The sequence below is a fragment of the Theropithecus gelada genome, chromosome 20, assembly GCF_003255815.1.
Source record: "Theropithecus gelada isolate Dixy chromosome 20, Tgel_1.0, whole genome shotgun sequence".
In the NCBI taxonomy this organism is placed as follows: Eukaryota; Metazoa; Chordata; class Mammalia; order Primates; family Cercopithecidae; genus Theropithecus; species Theropithecus gelada.
In genome coordinates this window covers 62572578-62590578 of record NC_037688.1, presented here as the reverse complement: position 1 = coordinate 62590578, position 18001 = coordinate 62572578, and the positions used below count along the sequence as shown (strand labels likewise).

The following is an 18001-nucleotide window of genomic DNA, read 5'->3' as shown; positions in this document are numbered from 1 at the left end:
TATATTTTTAAAAATTTTCCTACCTGAGGTACCAAAAAATGAATTTCTTCAATCTGATAAAGCACATTGCGAAAAGTTTGTAGCTTACTGATAAAATTGAACGTTTCCCTCCTGATACCAGTTATGTTTGCTCTCATCAGTTCTATTCAGCGTATTCCTGGAAGTTCTCATCTGTACCAGAAAAAGAAAAAGAAATAAAAGGCATTAATTTTGGAAAAGAAGGAAAGAAATTATGTTTCTTTGCAGGTGACAGAATCATGTATACAGATAAAAGAAATTAAAAAAAAAAAAACCCTACTGCAACTAATGTGTTAACTTAGTAAAATCCCAAGATACAAGTACAATACATGAAAATAAATTATAATAAGCATACATCAAAAATAACAAAGCACTTCTAAAAGAAAAATTTAAAGAACCTCAAGTGGCAAAATATTTTAACTTCCTTGATTGGATGACTCAAAATTGTTACAATGTAAATTCTCCCTAAACTGAGCTACAGGGTCAATATACACACAGTCAGAATCTTAGCACGGGCTGGGCTGTGGTTGTTTATGCCCGTAATCCCAGCACCTTGGGAGACCAAAGTGGGTAGATCACCTGAGCTCAGGAATTCAAGACCAGTCTGGGCAACATGATGAAACCCCGTTTCTACAAAAAATACCAAAAAAAAAAAAAAAAAATTAACCGGCACAGTGAGTGGCATGTGCCTGTAGTCCCAGCTACTAGGGAGGATGAGGCGAGAGAATTGCTTGAGCCCAGGAAGTGGAGGTTGCAGTGAACCTAGATCGTACCACTGCACTCCAGCCTGGGTGACAGAGTGAGACATTGTCTCCAAACAAAGACAAAAGCAAACACAAAAAACCTCAGCATACTATTTTGGAGAAATTGACAAGTTTATTCTAAAATGTACATGGAAATGAAAAGGATCTGGTTTGGGAACAGGCACCCAAATCTGGCCATAAACTGATCCCAAAACTGGCCGTAAACAAAATCTCTGCAGCACTGTTACATGTTCATGACAGCCATGATGCCCACGCTGAAGGCTGTGGGTTTACCGGAATGAGGGCAAGGAACACCTGGCCCACCCAGGGCGGAAAACCGCTTAAGTCTTTCCTAAGCCACAAACAATAGCATGAGCAATCTGTGCCTTAAGGACATGTTCATGCTGCAGATAACTAGCCAGACCCATCCCTTTATTTCGGCCCATCCCTTTATTTCCCGTAAGAAATGCTTTTAGTTAATCTCTAATCTATGGAAACAATGCTTATCACTGGCTTGCTGTTGATAAATATGTGGGTAAATCTCCGTTCGACGCTCTTAGCTCTGAAGGCTATGAGACCCCTGATTTCCCACTCCACATGCTATATTTCTGTGTGTGTGTGTCTAATTCCTCTAGTGCTGCTGGGTTAGGGTGTCCACGACCGAGCTGGTCTCGGCAGATCTGAATTAGAAAAAGTAATCTTGGGAAAGAACAATGTCAGTGGACATATTCTGCCTGATTTCAAGATTTTCTGTAAAACTACGGTAATTAAGATGTTGTCATATAGGTGTGAGGATGAACAGATAGACCAACAGAAAGAATAGGATGTCTGGAAATATACACATATGGTCGCGGGGTTTTCTACAAAACTGCCAGTATGATTCACTGGGGAAAGAAAATCTTCTCAACAACTTTTGCTGGAGTAACTTGGTATTCCTATGGAAAGAATGAATCTTGATCACTTCCTTGCAGCCTACACAAAATTAATTAATCCAAGATGATCCTAAAGCTAAAATGATAAAGCTTCTATGGCAACATTGATGAGAATATCTTTATGATTTGAAGGTAGGTAGTGATTGGTTAGGGCACAAAAGGCACTTCTGAAAAAAATTGGAAAAAGAAGAAATGGATAAATAGGACTTTATCAAAGTTAAATACTTCTCATATGTAAGACACTATTAAAAAGGCAAGATTGCTAGGGGAGAAAATACACACAGGAATAACACTCAGAGTATATCAAGGACCTATGTAAATTAACATAAAAAATAGTTTTTAGATGTTATGGCAATGCTACATTTCTATGCAAGTTTTAAGTGCTTGTCCTTCATTTCTGTGCTCAATTCATGCACCACTAAGAAACTGTTTGCATACTGTCACCAGTCAAAGGACCACACTTGGTTTATCACTGACTATCAGACGTCAGCTCATGTATGTCACTCAGCTGTGGCACTTCAGCATCACTCACTGATGTCACTTAGTTGTATGAGCTTCATTTCTCTCTTCAAGTGTCCAGGATACAGAATCAAAGTATTTACCTATCCGATAATTAATCCAATTCTCACTTATTTAAATTAATTGAGATTGCAGAAAGCAGCTCTCCAATTTCATGCAATATTTCACTTTTGGTAAGCTGGGGGTGAGGATCATTTTAGAAAGTATTATGTCTTTGTGTGGCAAAACCATGATAGCTGCTCTGAAATTTAGACTATCAGAAGAGCTTCCTTACACTTAGCTTTATCTCTGACATACATTAATTCCCTTTCTCTTCGTTCAGCTCAGCTGTTTTTTGGTCTATTGTACTTATCAATCTTTGTTTTCTCATTTAGGGTACATCAGTGAAGGGTTCCTGTTTGTGCAACACTCCCTGGATAAGGCCATCATGCAATATCATAGCGGCCAAGCTGCAGAAATGCTGTTTAGCAGTATCAGCGTTTATGTTCAGAGATTTCCCTACCCATCGTATTACCATGATTTCTTCTTTATGTTTTCTGGTGTTTTCATTCCTTTAGTACTTGTATGTATCTTCTCTCTGAATCATCTTACCCTTGTTCAATCCCTTGTGTGGGAAAAGGAAAATCGACTGAAGGTAACTCCCCTTTTCTTGTGGTAGATGAAGCTTCTGTAGAACATTCTGAGTGTGTGGGGCAAATTTATTTGGTGGAAGGTTCAATTATTTCTACATAGTCAACACTGATGGATGGTTGTGTTTCAGTAGCAGGCAAGAACTGAGCACTTAGGCTTCTTGGCAATATTCTATAACTTTGTTTTTAATTAGAATTCTAGGTATAGTTTTTCATTTTAGTTCTAGAAGTCTACTTCACAAGAATATTACAGTTAGAATTTAAATGCCAAACGCCCTAAAATCTCTCTGGAATAAAGTAATAATCAACTGGACTCTTGGAATTACATCTAAATGAATTCAGATACAACTCACTTCCAATATTCTATGATGCTGTGATTTTTATTTTTATTTTTATTTATTTATTTATTTATTTTGAGACCGAATCTCACTTTGTCGCCCAGGCTGGAGTGCAGTGGTGTGATGTCAGCTCACTGCAACCTCCACCTCCCAGGTTCAGGCAATTCTCATGCCTCAATCTCCCAAGTAGCTGGGATTACAGGTGTGAGCCACCACGCCCAGCTAACTTTTCTTTTGTATTTTTAGTAGAGACGGGGTTTCACCATGTTGGCCAGGCTGGTCTCAAACTTCGCACCTCAGGTGATCCATCCGCCTCGGCCTCCCAAAGTGCTGGGATTACAAGCGTAAGCTACCGCGCTTGGCCAATGCTGTGATTTTCTAAAATCAAATTTCTGATCCCTGAATTATTTTAAATACATGACCTCTTATTGTCCCCTCCAGTATTATGTCTTAGCCCAGAATATGTTGTCTTCAAAATCCAGTCATCATCAGCCATTTAATCAATGATTCGTTCAATGATTATTTATTTATTCATTACTGATTTATTAAGTATCCACTTTGTTTCAGGGACTCCGATAAATCATAGGTTTGAATCCTTGGATGTATTACTTATAATTTCTGTTACATGGCATATATAACTTTTCTAGCTTATTTTCTCAGATGTAAATTGACACTAATGATACCTGACATGCAGGGCCGTCATGATATTGGTGAGATATTACCTGGAAAGTTATCACCCTCCAATCACCCAGACCTACTATTGCAAGGCAAAAAAGGGAAATTCACGTACAGTGTTTTGTACAGTGCCTGGCACATAGCAGGGGCCCAATAACTTTGGGCCTCAGCTATTAGTATCAGTCGTCTCTCCATTTCACTGATCTCTTCTGTATCGTCAAAGGTCATGTCATTTTCTTTCTTTCCTTCATGAGTGGCAACACCACTTTACAGATCAGGTTCACGTTACTTCTTACTAGCTCTTCTCATCTCCTTACCCACTTGCTCACCCCCAATCTACCTCACACGTTGTTGCCAGGGTAGTTATCCTGTAATGCAGATGGCTAGAAATAATTTTAGAGATTGATTTATTCTATTGTCTGCTGAATGAAATCCATTTAAGCAAACAGATTTCCTAAGATTTAGCACCTAACTACTTTCCATTTTGTTGTTGTTGTTTAGCCAACTCCCTTTTCTTCCAGCGAAAATGACCGGCTGATTTTCAAGCTTGCTTATGTTTATTTCTTCCGACTGTAATGTCTTTCTTGAGTGTGTTCTCTGATTGATGAACACAGTTAACTTTCTGCCTCATCCTTCATAGTTGCCATCTCCTTGTTGATGTTTCTCTTTAATTCTCAACTATTATTTAATCCTTTTTCCTTTGTGTCACCCAGAGGATGTTATACAGACTTCATTCATATGGCTTATGCTATTTATTCTTTAATTTTTTTTAAATTTAAGCCTGTCATACATACACAGAAAAGTACACAAATCATAAGGTTATGGTTAAATCAATTTATCATAAAGAAAGCAACCCCATTTCATTATGGCTCTGTTAAGAAATAAAACGGGGCCAGGCGTGGTGGCTCACGCCTGTAATCCCAACACTTTAGGAAGCCAAGGCAGGTGGATCACAAGGTCAGGAGTTTGAGACCAGCCTGGCCAACATGGTGAATCCACACGTCTACTAAAAATACAAAAATTAGCCAGGTGTGGTGGCGCACGCCTGTAATCCCAGCTACTTGCTTTTGGTGTTTTAGACATGAAGTCCTTGCCCATGCCTATGTCCTGAATGGTATTACCTAGGTTTTCTTCTAGGGTTTTTATGGTATTAGGTCTAACATTTAAGTCTCTAATCCATCTTGAATTAATTTTCGTATAAGGAGTAAGGAAAGGATCCAGTTTCAGCTTTCTACTTATGGCTAGCCAATTTTCCCAGCACCATTTATTAAATAGGGAATCCTTTCCCCATTTCTTGTTTTTCTCAGGTTTATCAAAGATCAGATGGCTGTAGATGTGTGGTATTATTTCTGAGGACTCTGTTCTGTTCCATTGGTCTATATCTCTGTTTTGGTACCAGTACCATGCTGTTTTGGTTACTGTAGCCTTGTAGTATAGTTTGAAGTCAGGTAGCGTGATGCCTCCAGCTTTGTTCTTTTGGCTTAGGATTGTCTTGGAAATGCAGGCTCTTTTTTGGTTCCATATGAACTTTAAAGCAGTTTTTTCCAATTCTGTGAAGAAACTCATTGGTAGCTTGATGGGGATGGCATTGAATCTATAAATTACCTTGGGTAGTATGGCCATTTTAACGATATTGATTCTTCCTATCCATGAGCATGGTGTGTTCTCCCATTTGTTTGTGTCCTCTTTTATTTCACTGAGCAGTGGTTTGTAGTTCTCCTTGAAGAGGTCCTTTACATCCCTAGTAAGTTGGATTCCTAGGTATTTCTCTTTGAAGCAATTGTGAATGGAAGTTCATTCATGATTTGGCTCTCTGTCTGTTACTGGTGTATAAGAATGTTTGTGATTTTTGCACATTAATTTTGTATCCTGAGACTTTGCTGAAGTTTCTTATCAGCTTAAGGAGATTTTGGGCTGAGACAGTGGTTTTCTAAATATACAATCATGTCATCTGCAAAGAGGGACAATTTGACTTCTTCTTTTCCTAACTGAATACCCTTGATTTCTTTCTCTTGCCTGATTGCCCTAGCCAGAACTTCCAACACTATGTTGAATAGGAGTGGTGAGAGAGGGCATCCCTGTCTTGTGCCAGTTTTTAAAGGGAATTTTTCCAGTTTTTGCCCATTCGGTATGATATTGGCTGTGGGTTTGTCATAAATAGCTCTTATTATTTTGAGATACGTTCCATCAATACCGAATTTATTGAGCATTTTTAGCATGAAGGGCTGTTGAATTTTGTCAAAGGCCTTTTCTGCATCTATTGAGATAATCATGTGGTTTTTGTCTTTGGTTCTATTTATATGCTGGATTACGTTTATTGATTTGCGTATGTTGAACCAGCCTTGCATCCCAGGGATGAAGCCCACTTGATCATGGTGAATAAGCTTTTTGATATGCTGCTGGATCCGCTTTGCCAGTATTTTATTGAGGATTTTTGCATCGATGTTCATCAGGGATATTGGTCTAAAATTCTCTTTTTTTGTTGTGTCTCTGCCAGGCTTTGGTATCAGGAAGGTGTTGGCCTCATAAAATGAGTTAGGGAGGATTCCCTCTTTTTCTTTTTTTTTTTTTTTTTTTTTTTTTGAGACGGAGTCTCGCTCTCTCTCCCAGGCTGGAGTGCAGTGGCCGGATCTCAGCTCACTGCAAGCTCCGCCTCCCGGGTTCCCGCCATTCTCCTGCCTCAGCCTCCCGAGTAGCTGGGACTACAGGCGCCTGCCACCTCACCCGGCTAGTTTTTTTTGTATTTTTTAGTAGAGACGGGGTTTCACCGTGTTAGCCAGGATGGTCTCGATCTCCTGACCTCATGATCCACCCGTCTCGGCCTCCCAAAGTGCTGGGATTACAGGCTTGAGCCACCGCGCCCAGCCTGGATTCCCTCTTTTTCTATTGATTGGAATAGTTTCAGAAGGAATGGTACCAGCTCCTCCTTTTACCTCTGGTAGAATTCAGCTGTGAATCCATCTGGTCCTGGACTTTTTTTCGTTGGTAGGCTATTAATTATTGCCTCAATTTCAGAGCCTGCTATTGGTCTATTCAGGAATTTAGCTTCTTCCTGGTTTAGTCTTGGGAGAGTGTAAGTGTCCAGGAAATTATCCATTTCCTCTAGATTTTCTAGTTTATTTGCATAGAGGTGTTTATAGTATTCTCTGATGGTAGTTTGTATTTCTGTGGGGTTGGTGATGAGATCCCCTTTATCATTTTTTATTGCATCTATTTGATTCTTCTCTCTTTTCTTCTTTATTAGTCTTGCTAGCGGTCTATCAATTTTGTTGATCTTTTCAAAAAACCAACTCCTGGATTCATTGATTTTTTGGAGGGTTTTTTGTGTCTCTATCTCCTTCAGTTCTGCTCTGATCTTAGTTATTTCTTCCCTTCTGCTAGCTTTTGAATGTGTTTGTTCTTGCTTCTCTAGTTCTTTTAATTGTGATGTTAGAGTGTCAATTTTAGATCTTTCCAGCTTTCTCTTGTGGGCATTTAGTGCTATAAATTTCCCTCTACACACTGCTTTAAATGTATCCCAGAGATTCTGGTATGTTGTATCTTTGTTTTCATTGGTTTCAAAGAACATCTTTATTTCTGCCTTCATTTTGTTATGTACCCAGTAGTCATTCAGGAGCAGGTTATTCAGTTTCCATGTAGTTGAGCAGTTTTGATTGAGTTTCTTAGTCCTGAATTCTAGTTTGATTGCACTGTGTTCTGAGAGACAGTTTGTTATAATTTCTGTTCTTGTACATTTGCTGAGGAGTGTTTTACTTCCAATTATGTGGTCAATTTTGGAATAAGTGTTATGTGGTGCTGAGAAGAATGTATATTCTGTTGATTTAGGGTAGAGAGTTCTGTAGATGTCTATTAGGTCTGCTTGCTGCAGAGATGAGTTCAATTCCTGGATATTCTTGTTAACTTTCTGTCTTGTTGATCTGTCTAATGTTGACAGTGGGGTGTTGAAGTCTCCCATTATTATTGTATGGGAGTCTAAGTCTCTTTGTAAGTCTTTAAGGACTTGCTTTATGAATCTGGGTGCTCCTGTTTTGGGTGCATATATATTTAGGATAGTTAGCTCTTCCTGTTGAATTGATCCCTTTACCATTATGTAATGCCCTTCTTTGTCTCTTTTGATCTTTGACGGTTTAAAGTCTGTTTTATCAGAGACTAGTATTGCAACCCCTGCTTTTTTTTGTTCTCCATTTGCTTGGTAGATCTTCCTCCATCCCTTTATTTTGAGTCTATGTATGTCTCTGCATGTGAGATGGGTCTCCTGAATACAGCAAACTGATGGGTCTTGACTCTTTATCCAGTTTGCCAGTCTGTGTCTTTTAATTGGAGCATTTAGTCCATTTACATTTAAGGTTAAGATTGTTATGTGTGAACTTGATCCTGCCATTATGATATTAACTGGTTATTTTGCTCGTTAGTTGATGCAGTTTCTTCCTAGCCTCGATGGTCTTTACATTTTGGCATGTTTTTGCAATGGCTGGTACTGGTTGTTCCTTTCCATGTTGAGTGCTTCCTTCAGTGTCTCTTGTAAGGCAGGCCTGGTGGTGACAAAATCTCTAAGCATTTGCTTATCTGTAAAGGATTTTATTTCTCCTTCACTTATGAAACTTAGTTTTGCTGGATATGAAATTCTGGGTTTAAAATTCTTTTCTTTAAGAATGTTGAATATTGGCCCCCACTCTCTTCTGGCTTATAGAGTTTCTGCCGAGAGATCTGCTGTTAGTCTGATGGGCTTCCCTTTGTGGGTAACCCGACCTTTCTCTCTGGCTGCCCTTAACATTTTTTCCTTCATTTCAACTTTGGTGAATCTGGCAATTATGTGTCTTGGAGTTGCTCTTCTCGAGGGGTATCTTTGCGGTGTTCTCTGTATTTCCTGAATTTGAATGTTGGCCTGCCCTACTAGGTTGGGTCAGTTCCTCTGGATGATATCCTGAAGAGTGTTTTCCAACTTGGTTCCATTTTCCCCCTCACTTTCAGGCACCCCAATCAGATGTAGATTTGGTTTTTTTACATAATCCCATACTTCTTGCAGACTTTGTTCATTTCTTTTTCTTCTTTTTTCTTTAGGTTTCTCTTCTCGCTTCATTTCATTCATTTGATCCTCAATCGCTGATACTCTTTCTTCCAGTTGATCGAGTCGGTTACTGAAGCTTGTGCATTTGTCACGTATTTCTCGTGTCATGGTTTTCATCTCTGTTCATTCGTTTATGGCCTTCTCTGCATTAATTATTCTAGTTATCAATTCTTCCACTCTTTTTTCAAGATTTTTAGTTTCTTTGCACTGGGTACGTAATTCCTCCTTTAGCTCTGAGAAGTTTGATGGACTGGAGCCTTCTTCTCTCATCTCGTCAAAGTCATTCTCCATCCAGCTTTGATCCGTTGCTGGCGATGAGCTGCATTCCTTTGCAGGGGGTGATGTGCTCTTATTTTTTGAATTTCCAGCTTTTCTGCCCTGCTTTTTCCCCATCTTTGTGGTTTTATCTGCCTCTGGTCTTTGATGATGGTGACATACTGATGGGGTTTTGGTGTGGGTGTCCTTCCTGTTTGTTAGTTTTCCTTCTAACAGTCAGGACCCTCAGCTGTAGGTCTGTTGGAGATTGCTTGAGGTCCACTCCAGACCCTGTTTGCCTGGGTATCAGCAGCAGAGGCTGCAGAAGATAGAATATTGCTGAACAGCGAGTGTACCTGTCTGATTCTTGCTTTGGAAGCTTCCTCTCAGGGGTGTACTCCACCGTGTGAGGTGTGGGGTGTCGGTCTGCCCCTAGTGGGGGATGTCTCCCAGTTAGGCTACTCAGGGGTCAGGGACCCACTTGAGCAGGCAGTCTGTCCCTTCTCAGATCTCAACCTCTGTGTTGGGAGATCCACTGCTCTCTTCAAAGCTTTCAGACAGAGTCGTTTGCATCTGCAGAGGTTTCAGCTGCTTTTTTTTGTTGTTGTTGTTGTTGTTTAGCTGTGCCCTGTCCCCAGAGGTGGAGTCTACAGAGACAGGCAGGACTCCTTGAGCTGCTGTGAGCTCCACCCAGTTCCAGCTTCCCAGCCGCTTTGTTTATCTACTTAAGCCTCAGCAATGGCGGGCGCCCCTCCCACAGCCTTGCTGCTTCCTTGCCCGAGATCGCAGACTGCTGTGCTAGCAATGAGGGAGGCTCCGTGGGCATGGGACCCTCCCAGCCAGGTGTGGGATATAGTCTCCTGGTGTGCCCGTTTGCTAAGATCCTTGGTAGAGCACAGTATTGGGGTGGGAGTTACCCGATTTTCCAGGTGTTGTGTGTCTCAGTTCCCCTGGCTAGGTAAAGGGATTCCCTTCCCCCTTGCGCTTCCCAGGTGAGGCGATGCCTCGCCCTGCTTCAGCTCTCCCTGGTCGGGCTGCAGCAGCTGACCAGCACTGATTGTCAGGCACTCCCTAGTGAGATAAACCCAGTACCTCAGTTGAAAATGCAGAAATCACCTGTCTTCTGTGTCGCTCGCGCTGGGAGTTGGAGACTGGAGCTGTTCCTATTCGGCCATCTTGCTCCGCCCCCCTGTTTTTTGTTTTTTTTGCTGTGCAGAAGCTCTTTAGTTTAATTAGATCCCATTTGTCAATTTTTGCTTTGGTTGCAATTGCTTTTTTATGCCTTCATTTATTGATGGACATCTAAGTTGAGTAATATCTGGACTATTGTGAATAATGCCTCAATTAATGTGAGAGAGCAGATCTCTCCTAAACATATTAATTTTATTTCATTTGAATATATAACTGGATGGGAATACCAGATCATATGGTCATTCTATTTTTAGTTTTCTGGGGAATCTGCATAAAGTGTTCCATAATAGCTGTACTAATTTACATTCCCACCAACAGTGTACAAGTATTCACTTTTCTCCACATCCTCACTAACACTTGTTACCTTTTGTCTTTTTGCCATTGTAACAAATGTGAGGTGATATCTCATGGTGGTTTTAGTTTGCAATTTTCTAATGATTAGTGATGTTGAGCATTTTTTAAATATATGTTGGCCATTTGTACGTCTTCTTTTGAGAAATGTGTATTCAGATCCTTTGCCCATTCTAAATTGGGTTATTTGTTTTATTGCTATTGAGTTGAGTTCCTTACATAACTTGGTTGTTAACTTCTTATCAGGTGTATACCTTACATAACTTGGATGTTAACTTCTTATCAGGTGTATACATCTAACATTGTTTTCCTCCAATACAAGGTTGTCTCATCACTCTGTGGATTTTCATGTGTCTGTGTATGTGTGTGGGTTTCCTTTAAGAAACTTTTTAATTGATTGTAATCCCATTTGTCTATTTTTGTTCTTGTTCTTGAGCTATTGGGGTCAAATAAAAAAAAATAATTGTCCAGACCAATGTTACGTGGTTTTCCTTGTAGTAATTTTATAGTTTCAGGTCTTACATTTAAATCTTTAATCAATTTTGAGTTGATTTTTGTATATGATGTGAGATGAGACCAACTTCATTCTTCTGCATATGGATAGCCATTTTTCCCAGCACCATTTATTAAAAAGACTATCCTTTCCCCATTGTGTATTATTGGTACCTTTGTCAAAAATCAATCGATGGCAAATACATGGGTTTGTTTGGGGACTTTCTGTTCTCTTCTGTTGGTCAACATGTGCATTTTTATGGCAGTACCAAGCTGTTGACACTATTTCTTATTAGAAACACATTTTCATTTCTAGATGTAGGACTTTCTTAAGCATTTCTTTTAAGTCCAGTCAGTGGTGAATTCCCTCAGTTTTGTTTATCGAGGAAATAATTTATTTCTCTGTTACTTATGAAGATTAACTTTGCTGAGTATAGTATTCTTGCCTGGTACATTTGTTTTCGTTTTTTGTTTTTTCAGCACTTTGAATATATCATTCCATTCTCTCCTGGCATGTAAGGTTTCTGCTGAGAAGTCCACCACTAGTCTGTGGGGATTTCCTTATTTGTGACTAGATGCTTTTTCTTGTTCTTTTTGGAATTCTCTTTTTGTCTCTGACTTACCACAGTTGACTCCAGTGTTCTGTAGAGAACACCTTTTGGGGGTGTATCTACTTGTGGATTTCTGAGCCTTCTGTATCAAGATACCTAAATGTCTTGCTAGACTTGAGATGTTTTGAGCTATTATATCATTAAATAGGTTTTATTGCCTTTTGGCTTCTCTTCACCTTCTAGAACTCTCAAAATTTGAATGTCTAGTCACTTTATGGTGTTACATATGACACATGGGCTTTGTTCATTCTTTTTATTGTATTTTCTTTCTTTGGTCTGACTGGGTAATTTCAGAAGACCTGTCTTCAAGTTCTGAAGTTATTTCTCCTGCTTGAGCTAGTCTTTTTTGTTTTTGTTTCTGTGTTTTCGAGACAGAGTTTCACTCTTGTTGCCCAGGCTGAAGTGCAATGGCACAGTCTTGGCTCACTGGAACCTCTGCCTCCTAGGTTCAAGTGATTCTCCTCCCTCAGCCTTCCAAGTAGCTGGGATTACAGGTATGTGCCACAATGCCTGGCTAATTTTTTGTATTTATTAGTGATGGGGTTTCACCATGTTGGTCAGCCTGGTCTTGAACTCCTGACCTCAGGTGACCCACCTGCCTCGGCCTCCCAAAGTGCTGGGATTACAGGTGTGAGCCACTGCACCCAGTCTGATCTAGTCTTCTTTTGAAGCTCTTGAGTGAATTTTTTATTTTCTTAATTGAATCCTTAGTTCCATGATTTCGATCTGATTTATTCTTTTTTAAAATTTTTTATTTTTATTTTTTTATTTTACTCTAAATTCTAGGGTACATGTGCACAATGTGCAGGTTTGTTACATATGTATACACGTGCCATGTTGGTGTGCTGCACCCATCAACTCATTTACATTACGTATATCTGCTAATGCTATCCCTCCCTCCTCCCCCAACCCCTAGCAGGCCCCGGTGTGTGATGTTCCCCTTCCTGTGTCCAAGTGTTCTCGTTGTTCAATTCCCACCTATGAGTGAGAACATGAGGTGTTTGGTTTTTTGTCCTTGTGATAGTTTGCTGAGAATGATAGTTTCCAGCTTTATCCATGTCCCTACAAAGGACATGAACTCATCCATTTTTATGGCTGCATGGTATTCCATGGTGTATATTGCCATATTTTCTTAATCCAGTCTATCATTGATGGACATTTGGGTTGGTCCCAAGTCTTTGCTATTGTTAATAGTGCCGCAATAAACATACATGTGCATGTGTCTTTTTTTTTTTTTTTTTTTGAGGCGGAGTCTTCACTCTGTCGCCCAGGCTGGAGTGCAGTGGCGCGATCTCGGCTCACTGCAAGCTCCGCTTCCCGGGTCCGCGCCATTCTCCTGCCTCAGCCTCCCAAGTAGCTGGGACTACAGGTGCCCGCCACCGCGCCCGGCTAATTTTTTGTGTTTTAGTAGAGACGGGGTTTCACCGTGTTAGCCAGGATGGTCTCGATCTCCTGACCTCGTGATCCGCCCGCCTCGGCCTCCCAAAGTGCAGGGATTACAGGCGTGAGCCACCGTGCCCGGCCGTGCATGTGTCTTTATAGCAGCATGATTTATAATCCTTTGGGTATATACCCAGTAATGGGATGGCTGGGTCAAATGGTATTTCTAGTTCTAGATCCTTGAGGAATTGCCACACTGTCTTCCACAATGGTTAAACTAGTTTACTGTCCCACCAACAGTGTAAAAGTTTTCCTATTTCTCCGCATCCTCTCCAGCACTTGTTGTTTCCTGACTTTTTAATAATCGCCATTCTAACTGGTGTGAGATGGTATCTCATTGTAGTTTTGATTTGCATTTCTCTGATGGCCAGTGATGATGAGCATTTTTTCATGTGTCTTTTGGCTGATTAAATGTCTTCTTTTGAGAAGTGTCTGTTCACATCCATTGCCCACTTTTTGATGGGGTTGTTTGTTATTTTCTTGTAAATTTGTTTGAGCTCTTTGTAGGTTCTGAATATTATTAGCCCTTTGTCAGATGAGTAGATTGCAAAAATTTTCTCACATTCTGTAGGTTGCCTGTTCACTCTGATGGTAGTTTCTTTTGCTGTGCAGAAGCTCTTTAGTTTAATTAGATCCCATTTGTCTATTTTGGCTTTTTTTGCCATTTCTTTTGGTATTTTAGACATGAAGTCCTTGCCCATGCCTATGTCCTGAATGGTATTGCTTAGGTTTTCTTCTAGGGTTTTTATGGTTTTAGGTCTAACATTTAAGTCTCTAATCCATCTTGAATTAATTTTTGTATAAAGTATAAGGAAGGGATTCTACATATGGCTAGCCAGTTTTCCCAGCACCATTTATTAAATAGGGAATCCTTTCCCCATTTCTTGTTTTTGTCAGGTTTGTCAAAGATCAGATGGCTGTAGATATGTGATATTATTTCTGAGGGCTCTGTTCTGTTCCATTGGTTTATATCTCTGTTTTGGTACCAGTACCATGCTGTTTTGGTTACTGTAGACTTGTAGTATAGTTTGAAGTCAGGTAGCGTGATGCCTCCAGTTTTGTTCTTTTGGCTTAGGATTGTCTTGGCAATGCGGGCTCTTTTTTGTTCCATATGAACTTTAAAGTAGTTGCTTTCCTATTCTGTGAAGAAAGTCATTGGTAGCTTGAGTGGGATGGCATTGAATCTATAAATTACCTTGGGTAGTATGGCTGTTTTCACAGTATTGGTTCTTCCTATCCATGAGCATGGAATGTTCTTCCATTTGTTTGTGTCCTCTTTTATTTCATTGAGCAGTGGTTTGTAGTTCTCCTTGAAGAGGTCCTTCACATCCCTTGTAAACTGGATTCCTAGGTATTCTGTCCTCTTTGTAAAGATTGTGAATGGGAGTTCACTCATGATTTGGCTCTCTGTTGTCAGTTATTGTTGTATAGGAAGCTTGTGTTTTTTGCACATTGATTTTGTATCCTGAGACTTTGCTGAAGTTGCTTATCAGCTTAAGGAGATTTTGGGCTGAGATGATGAGGTTTTCTAAATATATAATCATGTCATCTGCAAACAGGGACAATTTGACTTCCTCTTGTCCTAATTGAATACCCTTTATTTCTTTCTCCTGCCTGATTGCCCTGGCCAGAACTTCCAACATGATGTTGAATAGGAGTGGTGAGAGAGGGCATCCCTTTCTTGTGCCAGTTTTCAAGGGGAATGCTTCCAGGTTTTGCCCATTCAGTATGATATTGGCTGTGGGTTTGTCACAGATAGCTCTTATTATTTTGAGATACATCCCATCAATACCTAATTTATTGAGAGTTTTTATCATGAAGGGCTGTTGAATTTTGTCAGAGACCTTTTCTGCATCTATTGAAATAATCATGTGGTTTTTGTCTTTGGTTCTGTTTATATGCTGGATTATGTTTATTGATTTGCATATGTTGAACCAGGCTTGCATCCCAGGGATGAAGCCAACTTGATCATAGTGGATAAGCTTTTGGATGTGCTGCTGGAGTCAGTTTGGCAATATTTTATTGAGGATTTTCGCATCAATGTTCATCATGGATATTGGTCTAAAATTCTCTTTTGTTGCTGTGTCTCTTCCAGGCTTTGGTATCAGGATGATGCTGGCCTCATAAAATGAGTTAAGGAGGATTCCCTCTTTTTCTATTGATTGGAATAGTTTCAGAAAGAATGGTACCAGCTCCTCTTTATACCTGTGGTAGAATTTGGCTGTGAATCCGTCTGGTCCTGAACTTTTGTTGGTTGGTAAGCTATTAATTATTGCCTCAACTTCAGAGCCTGTTATTGGTCAATTTAGGGATTCAACTTCTTCCTGGTTTAGTCTTGGGAGGGTGTGTGTGTCCAGGAATTTATCCATTTCTTCTAGATTTTCTAGTTTATTTACGTAGAGGTGTTTATAGTATTCTCTGATGGTAGTTTGTATTTTTGTGGGATTGGTGGTGATATCCCTTTATCATTTTTTATTGAGTCTATTTGATTATTCTCTGTTTTCTTCTTGATTAGTCTTGTTAGCGGTCTATCAATTTTGTTGATCTTTTCAAAAAACCAGCTCCTGGATTAATTGATTTTTTTGAAGGGATTTTTGTGTCTCTATCTCCTTCAGTTCTGCTCTGATCTTAGTTTTTTCTTGCCTTTTGCTGGCTTTTGAATGTGTTTGTTCTTGCTTCTCCAGTTCTTTTAATTGTGATGTTAGGGTGTCAATTTTAGATCTTTCCTGCTTTCTCTTGTGGGCATTTATTTGGTGCTATAAATTTCCCTCTACACCTGCTTTAAATGTGCCCCAGATATTCTGGTATGTTGTTTCTTTGTTCTCATTGGTTTCAAAGAACATCGTTATTTCTGCCTTCATTTCGTTATTTACCCAGTAGTCATTCAGGAGCAGATTGTTCAGTTTCCATGTAGTTGTGCAGTTTTGAGTGAGTTTCTTAATCCTGAGTTCTAATTTGATTGCACTGTGGTCTGAGAGACAGTTTGTTGTGATTTCTGTTCTTATACATTTGCCGAGGAGTGCTTTACTTCCAACTATGTGGTCAATTTTGGAATAAGTGTTATGTGGTGCTGAGAAGAATGTATATTCTGTTGATTTGGTGTGGAGAGTTCTGTAGATGTCTATTAGGTCTGCTTGGTGGAGAGCTGAGTTCAAGTCCTGGATATCCTTGTTAACCTTCTGTCTCATTGATCTAATATTGACAGTGGGATGTTAAAGTCTCCCATGATTATTGTGTGGAAGTCTAAGTCTCTTTGTATATCTCTAAGGACTTGCTTTATGAATCTGGGTGCTCCTGTATTGGGTGCATATATATTTAGGATACTCAGCTGTTCTTGTTGAATTGATCCCTTTACCATTATGTAATGGCCTTCTTTGTCTCTTTTGATCTTCGTTGGTTTAATGTCTGTTTTATCAGAGACTAGGATTGCAATCCCTGCTGTTTTTTTCTTTTTTTTTTCTTTTTCTTTTTTTTTTTTTTTTTTTTGCTTTCCATTTGCTTGATAGATCTTCCTCCATCCCTTTATTTTGAGCCTCGTGTGTCTTTGCACATGAGATGGATCTCCTGAATACAGCACACTGATGGGTCTTGACTCTTCATCCAGTTTGCCAGTCTGTGTCTTTTAATTGGGGCATTTAGCCCATTTACATTTAAGGTTAATATTGTTATGTGTGAATTTGATCCTGTCATTATGATGTTAGCTGGTTATTTTGCTCATTAGTTGAAGCAGTTTCTTCCTAGCATTGATAGTCTTTACAACTTGGCATGTTTTTGCAGTAGCTGGTACCAGTTGTTCCTTTCCATGTTTAGTGGTTCCTTCAGGAGCTCTTGTAAGGCAGGCCTGGTGGTGACAAAATCTCTAAGCATTTGCTTGTCAGTAAAGGATTTTATTTCTCCTTCACTTATGAAACTTAGTTTTGCTGGATATGAAATTTGGGGTTGAAAATCCTTTTCTTTAAGAATGTTCAATATTGGCCCCCACTCTCTTCTGGCTTGTAGGGCTTCTGCCGAGAGATCTGCTGTTAGTCTGATGGGCTTCCCTTTGTGGGTAACCTGACCTTTCTCTCTGGCTGCCCTTAACATTTTTTCCTTCATTTCAACCTTGGTGAATCTGACAATTATGTGTCTTGGGGTTGCTCTTCTCGAGTAGTATCTTTGTGGTGTTCTCTGTATTTCCTAAATTTGAATGTTGGCCTGCCTTGCTAGGTTGGGGAAGTTCTCTTGGATAATATTCTGAAGAGTGTTTTCCAACTTGGTTCCGTTCTCCCCGTCACTTTCAGGTACACCAATCAAACGTAGATTTGGTCTTTTCACATAGTCCCAAATTTCTTGGAGGCTTTGTTTGTTTCTTTTTACTCTTTTTTTCTAACTTTGTCTTCTTACTTTATTTCATTAATTTGATCTTCAGTCACTGATACCCTTTCTTCCACTTGAATGAATAGGCTACTGAAGCTTGTGCATGTGTAACGTAGTTCTCGTGCCATGGTTTTCAGCTCCATCAGGTCATTTAAGGTCTTCTCCATGCTGTTTATTCTAGTTAGCCATTCATCTAATCTTTTTTCAAGGTTTTTAACTTCCTTGCGATGGGTTTGAACATGCTCCTTTAGCTCAGAGAAGTTTGTTATTACCAGCCTTCTGAAGCCTACTTCTGTCAACTTGTCAAAGTCATTCTCCGTCCAACTTTGTTCCATTGCTGGTGAGGGGCTACAATCCTTTGGAGGAGAAGAGGCACCCTGGTT

The 18001-nt window shown here is 39.7% G+C and overlaps 1 protein-coding gene across 1 annotated transcript in view; it reads left to right on the top strand.

The window, feature by feature from the left end:
* LOC112613890 (ATP-binding cassette sub-family A member 3-like) overlaps window positions 1-18001 on the top strand; it is a 180928-nt gene that overhangs the window by 40770 nt on the left and 122157 nt on the right. The window contains exon 6 of the mRNA XM_025369761.1: window positions 2587-2846. Within this exon, the coding sequence (XP_025225546.1) occupies window positions 2587-2846 (260 nt within the window). The remainder of the gene's footprint in view (window positions 1-2586; window positions 2847-18001) is intronic.